The following is a 17,015-nucleotide window of genomic DNA, read 5'->3' as shown; positions in this document are numbered from 1 at the left end:
TGGGGGGGGGGGGGGGAAGAGCATGTGGAGACTGATGAAACCCATCCACCCGATTTGCCGACATCTTCTCTTAGGATACCCTTTTGTTGTGTTAGTTTCTTTGTTGCTTCCATGTTCATTTCGGTTCTCCACCTTAGATTCTTGTCCTTTTCGCATTTGTTTTCTTTGTGATTATATTCGTTTATATATATATATATATATATCATATGTATTACTCGATTTATAAATATAATTATGTATGGGTGTACACGTGATGTTTCTCTTTCATTCCAAAACTATATTTAGACAGAGCTATCCGTTTGATTTAAAAATAAATATAGTTGCTTTGTATTATTGCTTTATTGCACAGATAAAAATTGTGCATATTTCAATCCGAATAATCGCATTAAATACCTGTAATTCTTTTTCATTCGTGATTATTATTAAATACAAGAAATAAAATCAGGGTAAATCTATGCCTGTTTTTGTTTCGGAGTACATTCTACTAATCAGCGAGATTATGAAGCATATGCTGTTTAACCGCTTGGCTAAATTAAAAGTTCTTATTTCAGATTTTTTTTAACTAAAAAGGTTGATATAATATATGTTTTTTGTATTTTTTTTGTAAAATTAATTTAGTAAAATTTTAATATTTCGATGAATGTGAATAAAGTTAAAAAATAATCTTGCTAATCTTTTTTTTTCTTCCAAATCTAGCCTCTATATATTCACGTGAAATTTGCTATATTCTTGCAAAATAATTTGCTATATATTTCGAAGGAGCTATCCATCGATTTAACAATAAATACGATGGCTTTATATTACTGCTTTCTTGCACCTACAAAATAAGCAAATATTAATAATAACCATATTATAATATAATTTTTTTAATATATATATATATATATATTGTGGGATATTCTAGCATATAATTTTTTTAACGATAATAGATAGTTTCTCTTTGATCAATCTCTCGCGGGGTCTAATACGATATCTTAATCTATATAATGATAACTTATGGAGATACTGATACTTAATAATATGAACAAATTATGTTTATTTTTCGTTCAACAACTAAATTGATAAATATTACGTTACATTTAATTTAATTGATATATAACTATTAGATATATAATTATTAACCTACAATGTGATTATTGGTTCAATATATACAGATTTCGTCCGGGCCCTCGTACTATATATAACTTCAATATCTATAACAAGAATATCGTATACCATCATTTATTATTCCCGACACAACATGTCAAAGAGTAAATCTGAGATTGTTCCTTGAATAAAAGAGTACGAACATTTGTTAGTTAAAAAAAAAAGATTTGAAACATTTATGGAATCAATAAGAGAGGTTGCAACGACGTTAATGCATTAAAAGAAAATGTTTAAAAATTCTATAAATACTAATGCATGTAAAAATTTTATAATTTCGTCGGGTAATAGCAAAAAAATATTCTACCGTAATTGACGGATTCATAAAATCCTCATGGTTATGGCCATATGATTATTTAAGAAAAAAAATAATATGTGCCCTGTTCGTTACTGTTTCAACTTAGGAAAATTCGAACTCGACAAAAAAAAAGTTTTATTTTTTTTTTACTTTCTCAGTCACAATACATAAAAAAAAAAATCATAAGATTTTTTTTTCCAAAGATAGCATTTTCATAAATTTGCAGTAAACGGAATTGTGCTTAGAAATCCATGCTTTAGTAAGAAAAGTTATGGGGGACTAATTAGCCATGGTTATTTAGAATCAAATCCAATTAAATTAAATAAATCGTTATCTAAATTAAAGTTTCGGGTTAGTAATGGACGGACGCTTTTCATAACCATTAATGATATCCCAAAAAATAGAAAGAAATATTTTAGTGTTTAATAAATTGAATATAAAATTCAAATAAAATCTAAAATAGTTATGAAACTTTTATAAAGTTAAAATTTTAAATCTAAAAATAATTGCTAATATAACCGAAATACTAAACGTTACATTGCTAGGGCTAAGAACAATAGGATAATAGGATTCCATACCTTTCCAATGCCCTAAATTTACAATTACAATTCAACATTTTTTTTGGTTGGTGTATATTATTTATTTAGTTTGTTTCGAATTTTTATAATCTTTTTCCAATAGCATGGCGCTACCTGCTTACGTGGAGCCTTTGTATCCCAATTATATAATATTAACTCAAGATAGGAAAAAAAGTGATAATTTTTTAAATCGTCACATCACAACGTCTCTCTCTCCAACACGCACCTCCATACGAGACCTCCATAATTCCTCACGCGCTTTGAATAGCGTGTACACCACCTCCTTTGATCCGGCGTCGTTTCAGTCTCACGGCACAAATTAACCGTTGACCGTCGTATTCTAATACGTATTTGGTTGTACAAATATACTCTTATATGGATCTACATCTTCTCTCCATTCTCTGACTCGTTTCACTCGCAAAGCAACTTGCGTCACGAGCTCCTCGTCTCTCTCTATCTTTCACGATTCTGCAGTGGGATTGGTACTTTTGCTTGTGAGATTTTGGTGGGCTGTGTTCAAAGTTGAAGCTTCGTTAATGGAGGCGGCGGCGACACGGGTCAGATGAAGGTTACCGGTAAACTGCACTCGACGGCGGTGCCGGCGACGGCATTTCTGGCCTCGGAGGCGCTGGTGCAAACTACTGGCTCAGATCTCAAGGCGATCCACAGAGCTACCACCGTCACGAGACGCAAGGCGCGAAACCCGAGCTTGACACGTCAGCGAAGATCCGGAGCTCTCGGCGGACGCCGGAGTCGGCCGGAGACTCCTCTGTTGAAATGGAAGGTTGAAGATAAGGCCAAGGAGCGAAGCAATGGCGTTGAAGATGATGATTTCGAGGACGCTGGGTGTAATGATCAGGAAACGGAGAGGGAGACTGCGCGGCGCAGAGGTCGGAGGAAAAGTGGAAAGCTGGTCTCGGTGAGGAAAATCGCCGCCGGACTATGGAGGTTGCAGGTGCCCGAATCCATCTCCGGCGGCGGAGAGAGGAGGAGCAGAGATCGGTTAGGGTTTCAGGTACATGTTTTTTTTTTTGGGTTTTTTTGGGTTCATTGAGATCTGAGAGTTTAGGTATTTCGAAGCGGGTATCGGAATGAGGGTTCTTATCTGCGTTTGTAGGGTTCGCATTGTGATAGCGAGTGCATTGCATGCTTGAATTGAACTACGGCAACATCTGAAAATGATTATAGGGTTTGGTTTTTGCTTAGCTTTGAAGTTCAAGCTTCTGATCATTGCTCCATTAATTTTCTGATGGGTTTTCACTTGCATTATCATTGTGATGGCTGTCATCATTTGTTCTATGTGACTAGAAATCTTAATCAGCTGGGTTGATTAGTTGCTAATCATGGCAATCATCATTTGTTTTAGCTGTTTAATTCGTCTCCTAGTTGTTTTTTTGATGTAATTTCTTGCCAAGATCCGAATATTTGATCCTCTCTCGAGCACTATTTGATTCTAATGAAACACAAGCTCACATTTGAGTGTGAAAAATCAAAATTCCAGCTCTTTAGTTGACCATTCATTTGAGGTTGATTCAAGGGTCTGATCACTAATTACGCTTATAAGAAGGTTTCTAATTTTCGACATCTACAATCTGAAACTCGTTAAAACTTACCGATGTTTGGTCAGGTATCTGGAATCAGGGTCTCACGGGAGTATATCTCAGTTTGTGATCTTACCGTTTTAAGTTCTCTTTGTTGTTTTCGTGCAGGGAGGTACTGGATACATGGGTGTTCCATTTCTTTATCATCACAGCAACAAACTCCATGGACATCAAAGCAGCAATGCAATAAGACAGAGTCCTAGTTCTGTCGCCGCAACCAAAAATGGATTTTTGCGCAAGGTGTGTTTGCCCTTTTCAATCTTCTACACAAAGATGTTATCTAGTTGAAGATGTTATCTACAGAACACTAAATGGAATCACTTCAGAAAGCACACACCATGTGGCATAAACTCAAAAAGAAATGAATTTGATCAACCTTTGCTATCCATGTTTTCGGTGTAGCTAATCTTTCAAAAGACTAAAAAAGTTTTTTTTTCTTAAGGGCTTTTGCTCGAAGATGTTTTTCCAAACCCTAAAGTTTTACTGAAAAATGGGTAGTGTGATGGGTTGCCATATTTAGTCGTAAATTCCGTGTTGTCGTGATTTCTAACCATTGTTATATCTTGCAGGGTATAGTATGATGTAGTTAGATATGCTTTCTCTCCTACAGGCAGCAGATAAGGAAAAACTTAAAATGAGATGGAGATGATAATTCTAAGAAATCAAGAGTTTTTACTTGCTAGTTTCTGTTGTCTTGGTCTCTATTTGGTCTCTATTATGCTTTGGATCACGTCTAGTTTCGGTTTTATTGTTAATAACATTCTGCTACATGGAAACTTTTACACCTTCCTTCTCAGCCTACAGGCTTTTGCTTGTCCCGATCCCCAGAAGACTTTGTTAACTACGTTTCTATTGAATTCAAAATCTTAATTGATGTCAAACTTTCTATTGTTTATTTTCTTTTCAGCCCGAGCCATCAATTCCATTTCCCCACTCTGCGATGGAAGGGGCGACAAAATGGGATCCTGTCTGCTTGGATACAATGGATGAAGTACACCAAATCTACAGCAACATGAAGCGGATTGACCGGCAAGTGAATGCTTTTTCTTTGGTTTCGTCACTTGAAGTAGAACTGGAGGAGGCTCATGCTCGAATTGATGAGCTTGAGAACGAGAAACGGTCACAGAAAAAGAAGCTTGAACAGTTTCTGAGGAAAGTTAGCGAGGAGAGGGCAGCATGGCGGCACAGGGAGCATGAGAAGGTCCGAGCAATCATCGATGACATGAAAGCCGACATGAATCGGGAAAAGAAAACTCGTCAGAGATTAGAAATCGTCAATCTAAAGCTAGTTAATGAGCTTGCAGACACAAAGCTTGCAGTAAAGCGTTACATGCAGGATTACGAAAAGGAAAGGAAGGCGAGGGAATTGATTGAGGAGGTTTGCGATGAGCTTGCAAAGGAAATAGGAGATGATAAAGCCGAGATTGAAGAGTTGAAGAGGGAATCGATGAAACTCAGAGAGGAAGTAGAAGAAGAAAGGAAAATGCTACAGATGGCCGAGGTCTGGCGTGAAGAACGTGTCCAGATGAAGCTTATCGACGCGAAAGTAGCTCTTGAAGAGAAGTATACACAAATGAATAAGCTTGTCGAAAATCTGGAAGCCTTCCTCAGATCAAGATGCGGAACCACAGACGTGAAGGACGTGAGAGAGGCGGAATTACTTCGAGAAGTTGCTGCATCTGTTAATATCCAAGAAGTCAAGGAATTTACATATGAACCCCCGAATTCTGACGATATCTTCTCTGTGTTCGAAGATATGAATTTGGGTGAAGCCCACGATAGAGAAATCGAGCAATGTGGCGCTTACAGTCCTGCCAGCCACGCCTCGAAGGTTCATACAGTCAGTCCTGATATCAATATGACCAACAAAGAGCGACATTCTAACGCGTTTACTGATCAGAATGGAGAAATAGAGGAAGATGAAAGCGGGTGGGAAACAGTTAGCCATCTTGAAGAACAAGGATCAAGCTACTCACCCGATGGGAGCATCCCTTCGGTCAACAAGAATCATCGTGACTGTAACATATCCATGAGCGGCTCGGAATACGAAGGAAAAGGGTACGAAGACACTCCAGTTACAGAAATAAGCGAAGTGTGTTCTGTCCCGAGGAGGCAATCCAAAAAGGTATCGTCGATAGCAAAGCTCTGGAGGTCGGGTGGAAACAACGGGGAAAGCTACAAGATAATATCAATGGATGGATTGAACCCAAGGTTTTCGAACACGAGAAAATCAAACGTGGGGGTCGTCATTTCACCCGAGAGAAGCTCAAGCAAGGGAGGAGGAGGATTCAGCCCAATGGACTTGGTCGGGCAATGGAGTTCACCTGATTCAGCGATGAACCGAGGGATGAAAGGGTGCATTGAGTGGCCGAGGGGTGCACAGAAGAACAGTTTGAAGGCGAAACTCATAGAAGCACGGATCGAAAGCCAGAAGGTCCAGTTGAAGCATGTTCTTAAACAGAAGATTTAGGTTAATTGCTCTATCATCTTTCGAGCCTGAGGCCGAGTCAGAGGTTTTGCAAGACCGAGCAAGGAAAACCCGTCATGGAATTGTTTAGATGTCAGTAATAATAAACTTCCCCGTGACGCAGCCGAGCCAGCGAGCTGTCCGTCTTCGCAGTGCATGTATCGTATCGTATGTTTTTTTGTTACCATTGTTAACGGAGACTCTTATACTGTTATGTCAATGTTCGTTCATCGATATAGTTCCTTTTCTCGTCGTGTGAGCTCGTCAGGTTGGGTCGTGAACTTGGCGAAAATTGCGCTGCTTGAACGGAAAAGATCGATGATCTATACCCCTTTTCTGGTCCGGTGAACGAGCCATTTACAAAATAGATTTGATCAACAAAATCACTGATTAATATGGAAAAAAAAAATATAAGTTTCAGATTCTTTAATATCATATTCGGATAAAATCACACAACTTTAATAAATTATATATGTAATCTTTTGTTTTTTATAAATTCAGTGTTATTATGAGATTTTATAAATAAAATATTGAAATAGATTTGCTTCCGTCTCTACTGGAATTAGGCCCAAAAATTCCACACGTACAACCACTTCGATCAAAATGGAAGCAACATAGAGATAAGAAACACGAGAAAAATTTCTTATATAAAATATTTTTTTATATAAATTGGAAAGAAAAAGGAAACACGTTTAAATTTTGTTCAAGTTAATTAATCCTTATCAAAGAAGAAAAAAAAAAGAAAAGAGTGCACTATAGAAACCCTATTAATCACCCTCTGCCTAACGACGCTGCATCACAATTCATCACCAAAGAAAAGATCTCCACGAGCCGAAGAGATTCTCTATCAACTCTGCAGACGACATCACGACGATGATGATGATGGGAAGGCACACCTTTGTCGTCCGAGATTTCTATGTAGTCCCGTCGTATCCTAGGGGCTTCGTCCTCGTATTCCGAGATTCCATCGTACAAGTGGACGAGAATGTTATGGTTTCTGCAGTCCGCTCGAAACCGAACATCGAGACAGAACCAATCCGATCAGGGGAACCCAAGTTGTCGAGTCCTAAACTTGACCGTACTTCCGAGACTTCTTCGGTGACGAGGGCCTCAAAGATTCAGAACTCGGAGTTCTTTGATGGTTCGGTTACGCGAAACTGTAGCCCATCCCCAAGACATATTCCGATCCCGATGTTCATTGTCAGGGAAAGGATCAAGCTTTCAAACCCGAGATTCATTGGCAAGAATAAGAGAGATTATTAGTTTATTTTTCCAAGTGTCTTTCTTGCTTTGCAAGTCTTTTATACCGTCCTGTGTCAACGTCAAGAGTTGTAATTTTCTTTTTTCAATTATAATACATCTTTTAATATATGGGTTCTTCACAAAATGTAAAAAAAAAAAGTATACCTTTGCAATTTATACTTTTTCAAATGCCAAAAACATTTTTTCGTAAAAGGACATGCAAAGGGGTGAGAGAGTGGCAACATTTGAAATGGACCGCTGAGCCCAATGGACTTGTCCGGTCCTCTTCCCATGAACTCACGGTTTGGAATCTAATTCCGAGATTCGGCTATGGACTTGTCTATTTGTCTAAAAGCTAATAAATTTTTTCAAAGTTGAATCAAATGGAATAGAACTAAATTACTCGATTTAAAAAAAAAATTAAAAAAAAATATTATAAATGCATTATGATGCCAAAGTAACCCCCACTCGACATTAACCCAAAGCAAACCAAATTTGAATTAAAATGAAATTAAATAGATTTTATTAAGTTAAGTATTTTTAATGAGTAGATAAGTTTTTATAAAGTCAAATTAAATCTTCTATAAAAGTTCAATATATATAATTAGATATAATTTATTTAAAATCAATAGATTCTTAACCGTCATCTTTCACCGGATAAACCGGTCAAACCATGGAGTTCAGTCAGGTCCAAAGCGGAAGATATTTATTTATTTTTTCAATTTTTTTTTGTTTTTCCCTCCCCTACCTGAAACAAAATTCGCTCTGCAATAGTACTCTTAAAACCTCATTTCTCCGTAACCCTACGCCGCCGCCGCCACGTTCTGAACTGTTTCGCCGGAGAATTTTCCTCCGCCGTATTTTCCATCGTACGTATTCGATTAAGCTTTTTAGTTTCTTCTCAGTTCGGCATCGGGTTTTTCTTCCCTCTTGTGCCTCCTTGCCATTTCAAGCCATTTAGCTGCACTGCAGTCCACTGTATTCGTTCGAAATCCAATTTTATTGTTTGGTATTTGCAGATTGGGTGTTTTATAATTGAATTTCGAGTTTTGTCTTCGTGTTAGAATGAAGGTTGATGTACGGAACTACGATACGTAATAATCTTCTTAAATATGTTGTTTTAAATTGGAATATTTGTGATATGTTTTTTAATTGAAGAATCTTGTTTTGGGTCATCTTTTCCTGAAAATTAGATTTCATCCTGCATAAATTTCTACTCTGGTTTTGAAGATGTTTGGTTGCTGAGAAAGAAACCGTATGAACACAAGTGAAAATCTGGTTTAGTATCGTACATACCCATGAATATCTGCGATATTGAGATATCCCCATTTCAGATATGCAGTGTCTGGATGAGATATGGATATTGACAGTCATGGTCCATTTTGCAACTCTTTGAAAAATCCAGAAACTTGTTTTCACATTCACTGCTAAATTCGGTTGCTTGTTACTGTTTCCAGCATCTTTACGAATTCATGTTTCGATTTCTCATAAAGCCATATTTACGTAATGGTTTATGAATTTAACCCTTGTGTTCTCACCGCTGTTTGCGCTGTTGGATTGTTTGTTTTGAACGTATGCTTTCACGTTCTTCCTTAACCTGGAGTGGTCACTATATATCTGAAACTTATTGCCGCTTTTTCCATGTACCATTGTACGGAATATTACCGGATTCTGGTGTTTGAATTCTCGGTGATCTCTGTTCAACCGCTCTGCTTCCAGGAACAATGTCGGCAACCTTTTCTGCTGCCACACTTTGTGGGGCCTCGGCTTTTCCAAAAGCATTTGCGTGCACCAGAGAGTTTTCATGTCTTCACTCAAGTCCTTTTTGCAATCCAACAATTTGGTCTGCCTCTAGAGATCAGAAGAAAAATGTCTCTTTGATGAAGGGAATCAGGTGTCATGCTATCGAGGTCGAAACAAGGATGTCAGCTCTGACCGGCAAGAAATTTCAGCTCACCGATGTGATTGAAGGTCAACAATTTGATCGAGAGATACTAGATGCTATATTTGAAGTAGCCCGTGAAATGGAAAAGATAGAAATGAGCTCTTCTCAAAGTCAGATACTCAAAGGGTATTTGATGGCCACTCTTTTCTACGAGCCCTCCACCCGTACGAGGCTCTCATTTGAATCTGCCATGAAACGCCTAGGAGGAGAAGTTTTAACAACCGAGAATGCCCGAGAATTTTCGTCAGCAGCTAAAGGGGAAACCCTCGAAGGTATCCACTTTGTCAGCTAGTATCACATTTGTACTTAACATTCTTAATTGTCTTAGATTATGTGTGGAAAACCTTGAATTCTTTCCACTTTCCAGACACTATCAGAACAGTCGAGGGCTATTCAGATATAATTGTGATGCGACATTTTGAGAGTGGAGCTGCTAGAAGGGCTGCTGCTACTGCCAATATACCTGTCATTAATGCGGGAGATGGTCCTGGAGAGCATCCCACTCAGGTAAGGCGAGAATTATATTCGCTTAAACAATCATAATCTGCTTGCTATTCTATTGGATTGTTCCTATACATTTCTTGGGTTCACATCCTTGTCTCTTCTCCATCTTTTGCATCTGTAAAGGCTCTCTTGGATGTTTATACCATCCAAAGAGAGATAAAAAAACTAGATGGCATCAGTGTGGCGTTAGTTGGAGATCTCGCCAATGGAAGGACAGTTCGCTCACTTGCCTACTTGCTTGCCAAGTTTAACGACGTGAAGATCTATTTCGTCTCCCCTGAAATCGTGAAGATGAAGGTTAGTATTTCACAACAATAGTTGTCTTAATCGGCGTGTAATGTCATTGCCTATGGTTCTTATCATCTTAGAAATGGTTTCTTGTTAGGATGATATTAAGGACTACTTGACATCAATGGGGGTTGAGTGGGAAGAAAGTGCCGATTTAACGGAAGTTGCGTCCAAATGCGATGTTGTGTATCAAACCCGAATCCAGAAAGAGCGATTTGGGGAAAGGACCGACCTTTATGAAGAAGCTCGTGGGAAGTACATCGTAGACAAGGATCTGTTATCGGTGATGCAGAAAAACGCTATCGTCATGCATCCTTTACCAAGATTGGATGAAGTGAGTTACCAAACACTGTATCCTGCCAGGTCTTTCTCCTCTATAAATCATAAAGCTTTTGAACTAAAAAAATCGTAATTATATTTGCACAGATCACTGCAGAAGTTGACGCTGATCCAAGAGCTGCGTACTTCAGACAAGCTAAGAACGGTCTGTTCATTAGGATGGCTCTTCTGAAGCTACTACTTGTCGGATGGTGAGGAACATCGCAGAGGATCCGACAATGAACTGAAACACTCACCCATCCGAGTAAGTGGCATAGACAACAAGTATCATCAACAATACCTTGCAAGAACGAAGAAAGAAACTCTGGAAATTAGGTCATCGAATCTTTTACTCGTGTTTGGGGATTGTGTTATGAGTGTCTTGGTGTCGGGTTTCTGGGAATAAACAAGGTGGGAGTGAAGACCAAGAGAGGTATTTGCACTTGCAATAGCCATAAACTCCAACACCAAAGGCTTTTGACCTTTGACCTAACGGGTTTAAGAGAGTTTTGCGCGTGTTTGAGGATTGTGTTCTTTAGGTACTACACCATAACTGCGTCACGTAAGACCGCATGGGCATGTTAGCTAACGGCCGTACTTTGTTTATAATATATAAGTTCACCGTGATTTTAACCCAAATCCAGAAGATCGATAAAGTACAGATATATGTCCTTCCCACATTTGAATTTAAACTCAAGATAAGAATATGTGTTACTACCTAAATTTGGGGCAGTAGACCGTACTTGTTGTCCCTTGATATGTTTTCATGGTGATTATATATCATCATGAAATGGTTAGTGTCTCGTCACGCTCTCCAGCTTCTTCCGTCATCATCTCGAATTCGAATTTTGGGCATCGGGCGAAAATCCCATTTCGATTTTGGAACAAATTCCTCGAAGTGAAGATGCCCTTTGCCCAAAAGAATTGAGTTCAAGGATTTATTCTCGATTTCCTGTTGCCTTATTTTTCTTGGATCAAAACAAATAAGAAATTTATCACAGGTTGGATGTAATAAAACCTCATCCATACCCCAAATTTCCTCCTTTAGATTCTTCTTTGTTGTACCAATATTTCATAGTATATATTTAAATAACACAAAATCCATTTAAGATAAGGTATTGTCGAGGGAAAATATTAGTGATTCTTATAGGTGCAGAGTTATAGAAAGGATATTATTAAAAAAAAAAAAAAGATAGACGACACCTTACTTGGAATGAAAAAAATCTAGAAGCTAACATATATTAAAGTGATCTATAACAAAAAGAAAATGAAGAAAAATAATAAAATATGAACAAGTTTGAAACCACTAAAGTCAAAATAGAACTTTGAAATAACTTCCATCTCGATAAATTAATCAAGAATTAGCTGCCACAGTAATAATGTTTTAAATATGTCACACATTTTTCTTGTAAATATTAACTAATGGTCCGAAATTTGGTTGTCACATATAGGGTGACCAATTCGGGTTTCGATTCGGGTTCGGTTATTTCGGTTATAGAAAAACTATAACCATTCGATTTTTATACAAATTCCGGTTCGGTTCGGTTCGGTTATTTTTGTACGGGTTCGGTTCGGTTTTGGTAAAAAGTTCAATTTTCCAAAGAAATTGTCGGTTATTCTCTCGGTTTTTTCGGTTATTTTTTATTCGGTTCGGTTCGGTTTCGGTTTTTCGGGTTTAAGAAAATCATAACCGTTCAGTTTTGATATCGGGTTCGGTTTGGGTACGGTTATGTCTTATTCGATTCGGTTCGCCTCGATTATTCGGTTAATAACCGAAATGGCCACCCCTAGTCACATATCCCCTTTAACATTTTTCTTTCTAAGTTTTTTTAGTTTTATGTTTTCATTTTAAAATTATATTTCGAATATTTATTTTATTCCCTTCTATGAACGTTTCAAAAAAACCAACCTTACATTAATTTCAAATATTTTCCGAACCATAAACATTTTTCACAGCAATAATCGCTCACAAAAATCGATATAACAAATCGATAATTTTTTATCAGTTATTGGTTCATAATTTCGGTATATATAATTCATCAAAATACAGATAATATTTTGTTTTGTTTTTTATTATTCTATAAAATGATCATAAAAAATCGAGTCCGACATATTACAATGCAAAATAAAATTCTCGTGAGTAAGAATAATGATAGAAGCCAAGGTTCTTCAATCTAAGTGGTTGGTGTAAGTAATGTCTAATAGTAAGCAACGTTTGTTTCGTTTTTTTAGTAAATTATTATACGATCCCCTTGACTTTAAAAAAATTCTGTTTATATAATAATTAAACGTTTCCAGAAATTAGAAGAAAAGATTTCTCTTATTCATAAGCTGTTGAAGAACATGACATATATAATGATGTTCTAACGTCTACACTGATGACTAAAATGGAAAGAGATCAATCTATATATTTGCAGAATATTGGATGAGTGATAAGTTCCCTTGTTGCTGGTGATCTTGGTGTTGATTTAGCAATCTTTCCTTCTTGATGCATGCATGTTGAATATAGCAAGTGAGATCACGATGTTGGCTCTTCTGGCAGAAGTTTAGTGCTGTGATTGCCATCTGCATCGTCATTTCCATATATACTATCATTCCCCCTCAAGGTTGGACCGTGGTTGTCCACGAGACCAAGCTTGCGAAGGAACGACTGTAATATGGTGGCACTGGTGGATTTTGTGAAAATGTCAGCGAGCTGATCAGAACTCTTGGTGAAATGGGTTGAGATGATGCCGGTTCTGATCTTTTCGCGGATGAAATGGCAATCGACTTCGATGTGCTTTGTGCGCTCGTGGTAGACGGAGTTAGCAGCAATGTGGATGGCAGCTTGGTTATCACAATGGAGAGGCATAGGCGTCGGAGGTGAGCAGCCGAGGTCAGAAAGAAGTGTTCGTAGCCACAGCATTTCGGAGACAGTGTTTGCCATCGATCTGTACTCTGCCTCGGCGCTTGAACGAGAGACGACACTCTGTTTCTTGCTTTTCCATGTAACTAAGTTGCCCCCGACAAAGGTACAGTATCCCGATGTGGATTTGCGGTCAGTGCGATCCCCGGCCCAGTCGGCATCGCAGTATGCGGTGACATTTGTAGCATTGTTGCAGCGCATCCAGATGCCATGTGTTGGAGTGCCTTTCAGGTACTTTAAAATTCGCTCAACCATATGCCAATGGTCAAGTGTCGGTGAATGCATCCATTGTGAAACCTGATTCACAGCAAAGCTAAGATCAGGACGGGTTATGGTTAAGTAAATTAACTTACCCACTGTTCTGCGATACTGCTCCACATCAGGAAATTGTTCCCCCTGTCGAAGGTCCTTGTAAGCTGTCTCAAGAGGGGTTTTCGCCGGTTTCGCAGCCAGCTTCCCTGTTTCGCGGAGAAGGTCGAGTGTGTACTTCCGCTGTGACAAAAAAAGGCCATTAGTAGAACGGAGGATCTCGATGCCCAGAAAATAATGTAAGGCACCGAGATCCGAAATATCAAACTGAGAGTTAAGAAAGTGCTTAGTGTCAGCAATCCCAACAGAATCATCACCGGATAAGATGATATCATCAACGTAAATCAAGACAATGATGATACCGTTAGTTGTTCGTTTAGTGAAGAGAGAATGGTCAGACTCGCTGCGGGAAAAACCATTATCCGTGAGGGCAGTGTGCAAGCGGAAGTACCAGGCTCGTGGTGATTGTTTCAAGCCATAGAGGGACTTTCGCAATTTGCAGACCTTGTTCTTGTCTAGGGTATCACGAAGCCCGGGTGGAGGTTCCATATAAATCTCCTCTTCAAGATCCCCCTGAAGAAATGCGTTTTTTACATCTAATTGCCAAAGAGTCCAATGAAGATTAGTAGCCAAAGATAATAAGACACGAAAAGATTTCAGGTTTGCTACAGGAGCAAACATGTCGGTATAATCCTCCCCGTATTTTTGGGTAAAGCCCTTGGCGACGAGTCGAGCTTTGTAGCGTTCTATGTCGCCATTGCTACGACGTTTAATTTTAAAGACCCATTTGCTTTTGACTGCTTCCTTGTGTGGTGGAAGGTCTGTGATGTCCCAGGTGCCGTTTCTGTTCAATGCTTCAATTTCTGCGTGCATGGCATCACGCCAGACTTTGTGAACTTTAGCCTGAGTGTAGCATGTTGGCTCCTGATCCTGATCAATATGTCTGAGAAAGGAAAGCTCATTTGCAGGTAAATGGTTAATCTAACAACAGGATTCAATGGGATAAGTAATATAAGAGGAAATAGATGAAGAGTTTCCAGTGTAAGGTACAACAGCAAGAGTGGCCTCGACATTTGTATTCGCCAGACGATGGTACGGACCAGAGCCAGTGGCCTGACGTCGAAGAGCTTTTAAATGTAATCGTTCACTGCGTCGAGGACCAGTAGCGATAGGTGCTGGAACATTGTCAAAGGATAATTGAGGGGGGATCGTTTCCTGGGTTTCATGGAAATCTGTAGTGGGATCTGCTTGAGGCGGAATTGTTGGCTGCGTAATATCTTCCTGGGTTGCTATGATATTTGGAGGTTGAAAGTTAGTATTAATCGAATGGGAAGACACAGGAGAACTTACCTCAGTGTCGTGTTGTGCAGGAACTGAAGGCGGAGGTGGAGGTGCTGGGTTTGAGTGGCTAGGCGATCGGAAAGCATCAGAGAGAAGGCGAAACACAGCTTGATTATAACTCGAAGCAGAGGAAATAGTGGCGTCAGGTGGGGATTGATCTGAGGCGCTGAAGTACGAATCGTTTTCAAGGAAACGAACATCTCGCGAAGTGTATAAGCGACGAGTCGGAGGATGGAAACACCTGTAACCCTTCTGATTTGTAGGATACCCAAGGAAAATGCACTTGACTCCTTTGGGATCAAGTTTGCGTCTGTGTTCATCTGGAAGCAGGGGATAACATATACAGCCAAAAATTCGCATATGAGAAATATCCGGTTTTTGTTGATGGAGTACCTCATACGGAGAAACATCACTGAGAATTTTGGTTGGAAGGCGATTGATAGTGTAGCAAGCAGCTGAAACTGCATCACTCCAGTAGCAGGTCGGAACATTTTTGGAGAACATTAACGTTCTGGCGACTTCAAGTAAGTGTCTGTTCTTCCGCTCGGCGACACCATTTTGCTGAGGCGTGTGGGGACAAGTGGTTTGATGAACAATCCCATTGGCTGCTGTAAATGCCTGAAATGCTTTGCTTATATACTCACCGCCATTATCGCTTCGCAAAATCTTTATCCTTGCATTAAAATGGTTAGATACATATGCATGAAACTGTTTAAAAACGTGGAGCACATCAGATTTAGTAATCAGAAAATAAATCCAGGTGTATTTGGATTTTTCATCAATGAATGTAACAAAGTATTTGAATTGATCATGAGACACACACGGGGATGTCCAGACGTCCGAATGGACAAGATCAAAACAGGATGCATAAGTAGTCGTGGAGTGTGGGAAAACACTGTGACAATGTTTTCCAAGAATGCAAGGTTCGCAGGTCTTATTATCAAACTTAATGTTCGGAAACAACAAATGTAACACCTTCGAATGGCAATGGCCCAAACGGTGGTGCCAAAGAGAAGAAAGTCCAGATTCAATACTCGAAAAAACAGAAGCAGAATGATCAGAAAATTGATACAGATTGTCCCGCTTGAACCCTTTGCCGAGAACAAGACCAGTGTCAGTATCCTGAAAAGTAACATCATTAGCACTGAAAGTGACAATTAGGAAAATCAGAGGTAAGTTTAGAAATGGATAGGAGATTTGTTTAAAAATCAGGCACTAAAAAGGCGTCCACAATACAGATTGAGTTTCCCTTTTCCTTGAATTGGAACATGGTGACCATTTGCAACTGATACAAGCCCATGAATTTGTTTAATTTTCTGAAGTAAATTTGTATTGCTGATCATATGGCTTGTTGCACCAGAATCTATGATTAATTTGGTATGAAAAGAGTTTGATTCAGAAGAGAGATTACCATTCTCCTTGTCTTTTAAGGCAAGGAGGAGTTGCTTGAGTTCAGTCATGTCCGATGAGGTAAGAGTCACCGTGTCTGCAGTATTGGCTTTGCCACGGAGAGGGGCTGCGTCCTTGAACTTGGCAGGCTTTAGGTGAGGGTGGAGAAGCCAGCATCGTTCTTTTGAATGACCCGAGCGTTTGCAATGGTCACAGAAATAATGCTTCTTTTCCTTAGGAATTGGCGGAGGAGAAGGGAGGTTTTGACGGTAGTGAGCAAGCTCACTTGGGCCAGCAAACAGATGGCGACCACCTTCTTCTCGTTTCAGGAGCATACAGACATCATCATACGAAGGAAGCTTGTCTTGACGAAGAACATGATAAATCATGTCGTTGTAAGAGCTGTCGAGAGTGAGCAGAATGGAGAAGACTTTGTCTTCCTCCAGGCGTTGCTTAAAAACAGCAACATCATTAGTAGTGGGGCGAAGATCTTCCAATTCAGTCCAAAGGGCAGCAACTTCACCATGAATTAGGTTGAAAGGTTTGCCATTCTGCTGCATGTTAGACAGACGTTTCTTACTTTCAAAGACACGGCAGAGGTTAGACAGATTATCATACACCTTTTGAAGAGCATCCCAAAGTTCTTTAGCCGTTTCTGGAGAAATGAACGACTTGAGAAGATTTTCA

The 17,015-nt window shown here is 39.1% G+C and overlaps 2 protein-coding genes across 2 annotated transcripts; both read left to right on the top strand.

The window, feature by feature from the left end:
* The first annotated feature begins 2,283 nt into the window (after positions 1–2,283).
* On the top strand, positions 2,284–6,343 carry LOC104817854. Its single transcript, XM_010547205.2, has 3 exons — positions 2,284–3,034; positions 3,729–3,860; positions 4,528–6,343. Exons 1-3 carry the CDS (start codon positions 2,582–2,584, stop codon positions 6,088–6,090), a joined length of 2,148 nt encoding a protein of 715 aa, XP_010545507.1. The 5' UTR covers positions 2,284–2,581; the 3' UTR covers positions 6,091–6,343.
* Positions 6,344–8,078: 1,735 nt separating this feature from the next.
* On the top strand, positions 8,079–11,017 carry LOC104817853 (aspartate carbamoyltransferase, chloroplastic). The gene is made up of 6 exons (XM_010547204.2): positions 8,079–8,198; positions 9,049–9,546; positions 9,642–9,781; positions 9,902–10,075; positions 10,164–10,400; positions 10,493–11,017. Exons 2-6 carry the CDS (start codon positions 9,054–9,056, stop codon positions 10,598–10,600), a joined length of 1,152 nt encoding a protein of 383 aa, XP_010545506.1. The 5' UTR covers positions 8,079–8,198; positions 9,049–9,053; the 3' UTR covers positions 10,601–11,017.
* The last annotated feature ends 5,998 nt before the right edge of the window (positions 11,018–17,015 follow it).

This window comes from Tarenaya hassleriana, unplaced genomic scaffold, assembly GCF_000463585.1.
Source record: "Tarenaya hassleriana unplaced genomic scaffold, ASM46358v1 Cleome28, whole genome shotgun sequence".
In the NCBI taxonomy this organism is placed as follows: domain Eukaryota; kingdom Viridiplantae; phylum Streptophyta; class Magnoliopsida; order Brassicales; family Cleomaceae; genus Tarenaya; species Tarenaya hassleriana.
Note: the sequence above shows the minus strand (reverse complement) of the source record. Positions and strands in the feature narration are given on the sequence as shown.

Excerpts from the sequence above, each read along its gene's own strand:
- LOC104817854 (XM_010547205.2), top strand. The coding sequence starts at position 2,582 with ATGAAGGTTACCGGTAAACTGCACTCGACGGCGGTGCCGGCGACGGCA. Across the intron at positions 3,035-3,728 it reads GAGATCGGTTAGGGTTTCAG|GGAGGTACTGGATACATGGG; the intron begins GTACATGTTTTT and ends GTTTTCGTGCAG. Across the intron at positions 3,861-4,527 it reads AAAATGGATTTTTGCGCAAG|CCCGAGCCATCAATTCCATT; the intron begins GTGTGTTTGCCC and ends TTTTCTTTTCAG.
- LOC104817853 (XM_010547204.2), top strand. The coding sequence starts at position 9,054 with ATGTCGGCAACCTTTTCTGCTGCCACACTTTGTGGGGCCTCGGCTTTT. Across the intron at positions 9,547-9,641 it reads TAAAGGGGAAACCCTCGAAG|ACACTATCAGAACAGTCGAG; the intron begins GTATCCACTTTG and ends TCCACTTTCCAG. Across the intron at positions 9,782-9,901 it reads CTGGAGAGCATCCCACTCAG|GCTCTCTTGGATGTTTATAC; the intron begins GTAAGGCGAGAA and ends GCATCTGTAAAG.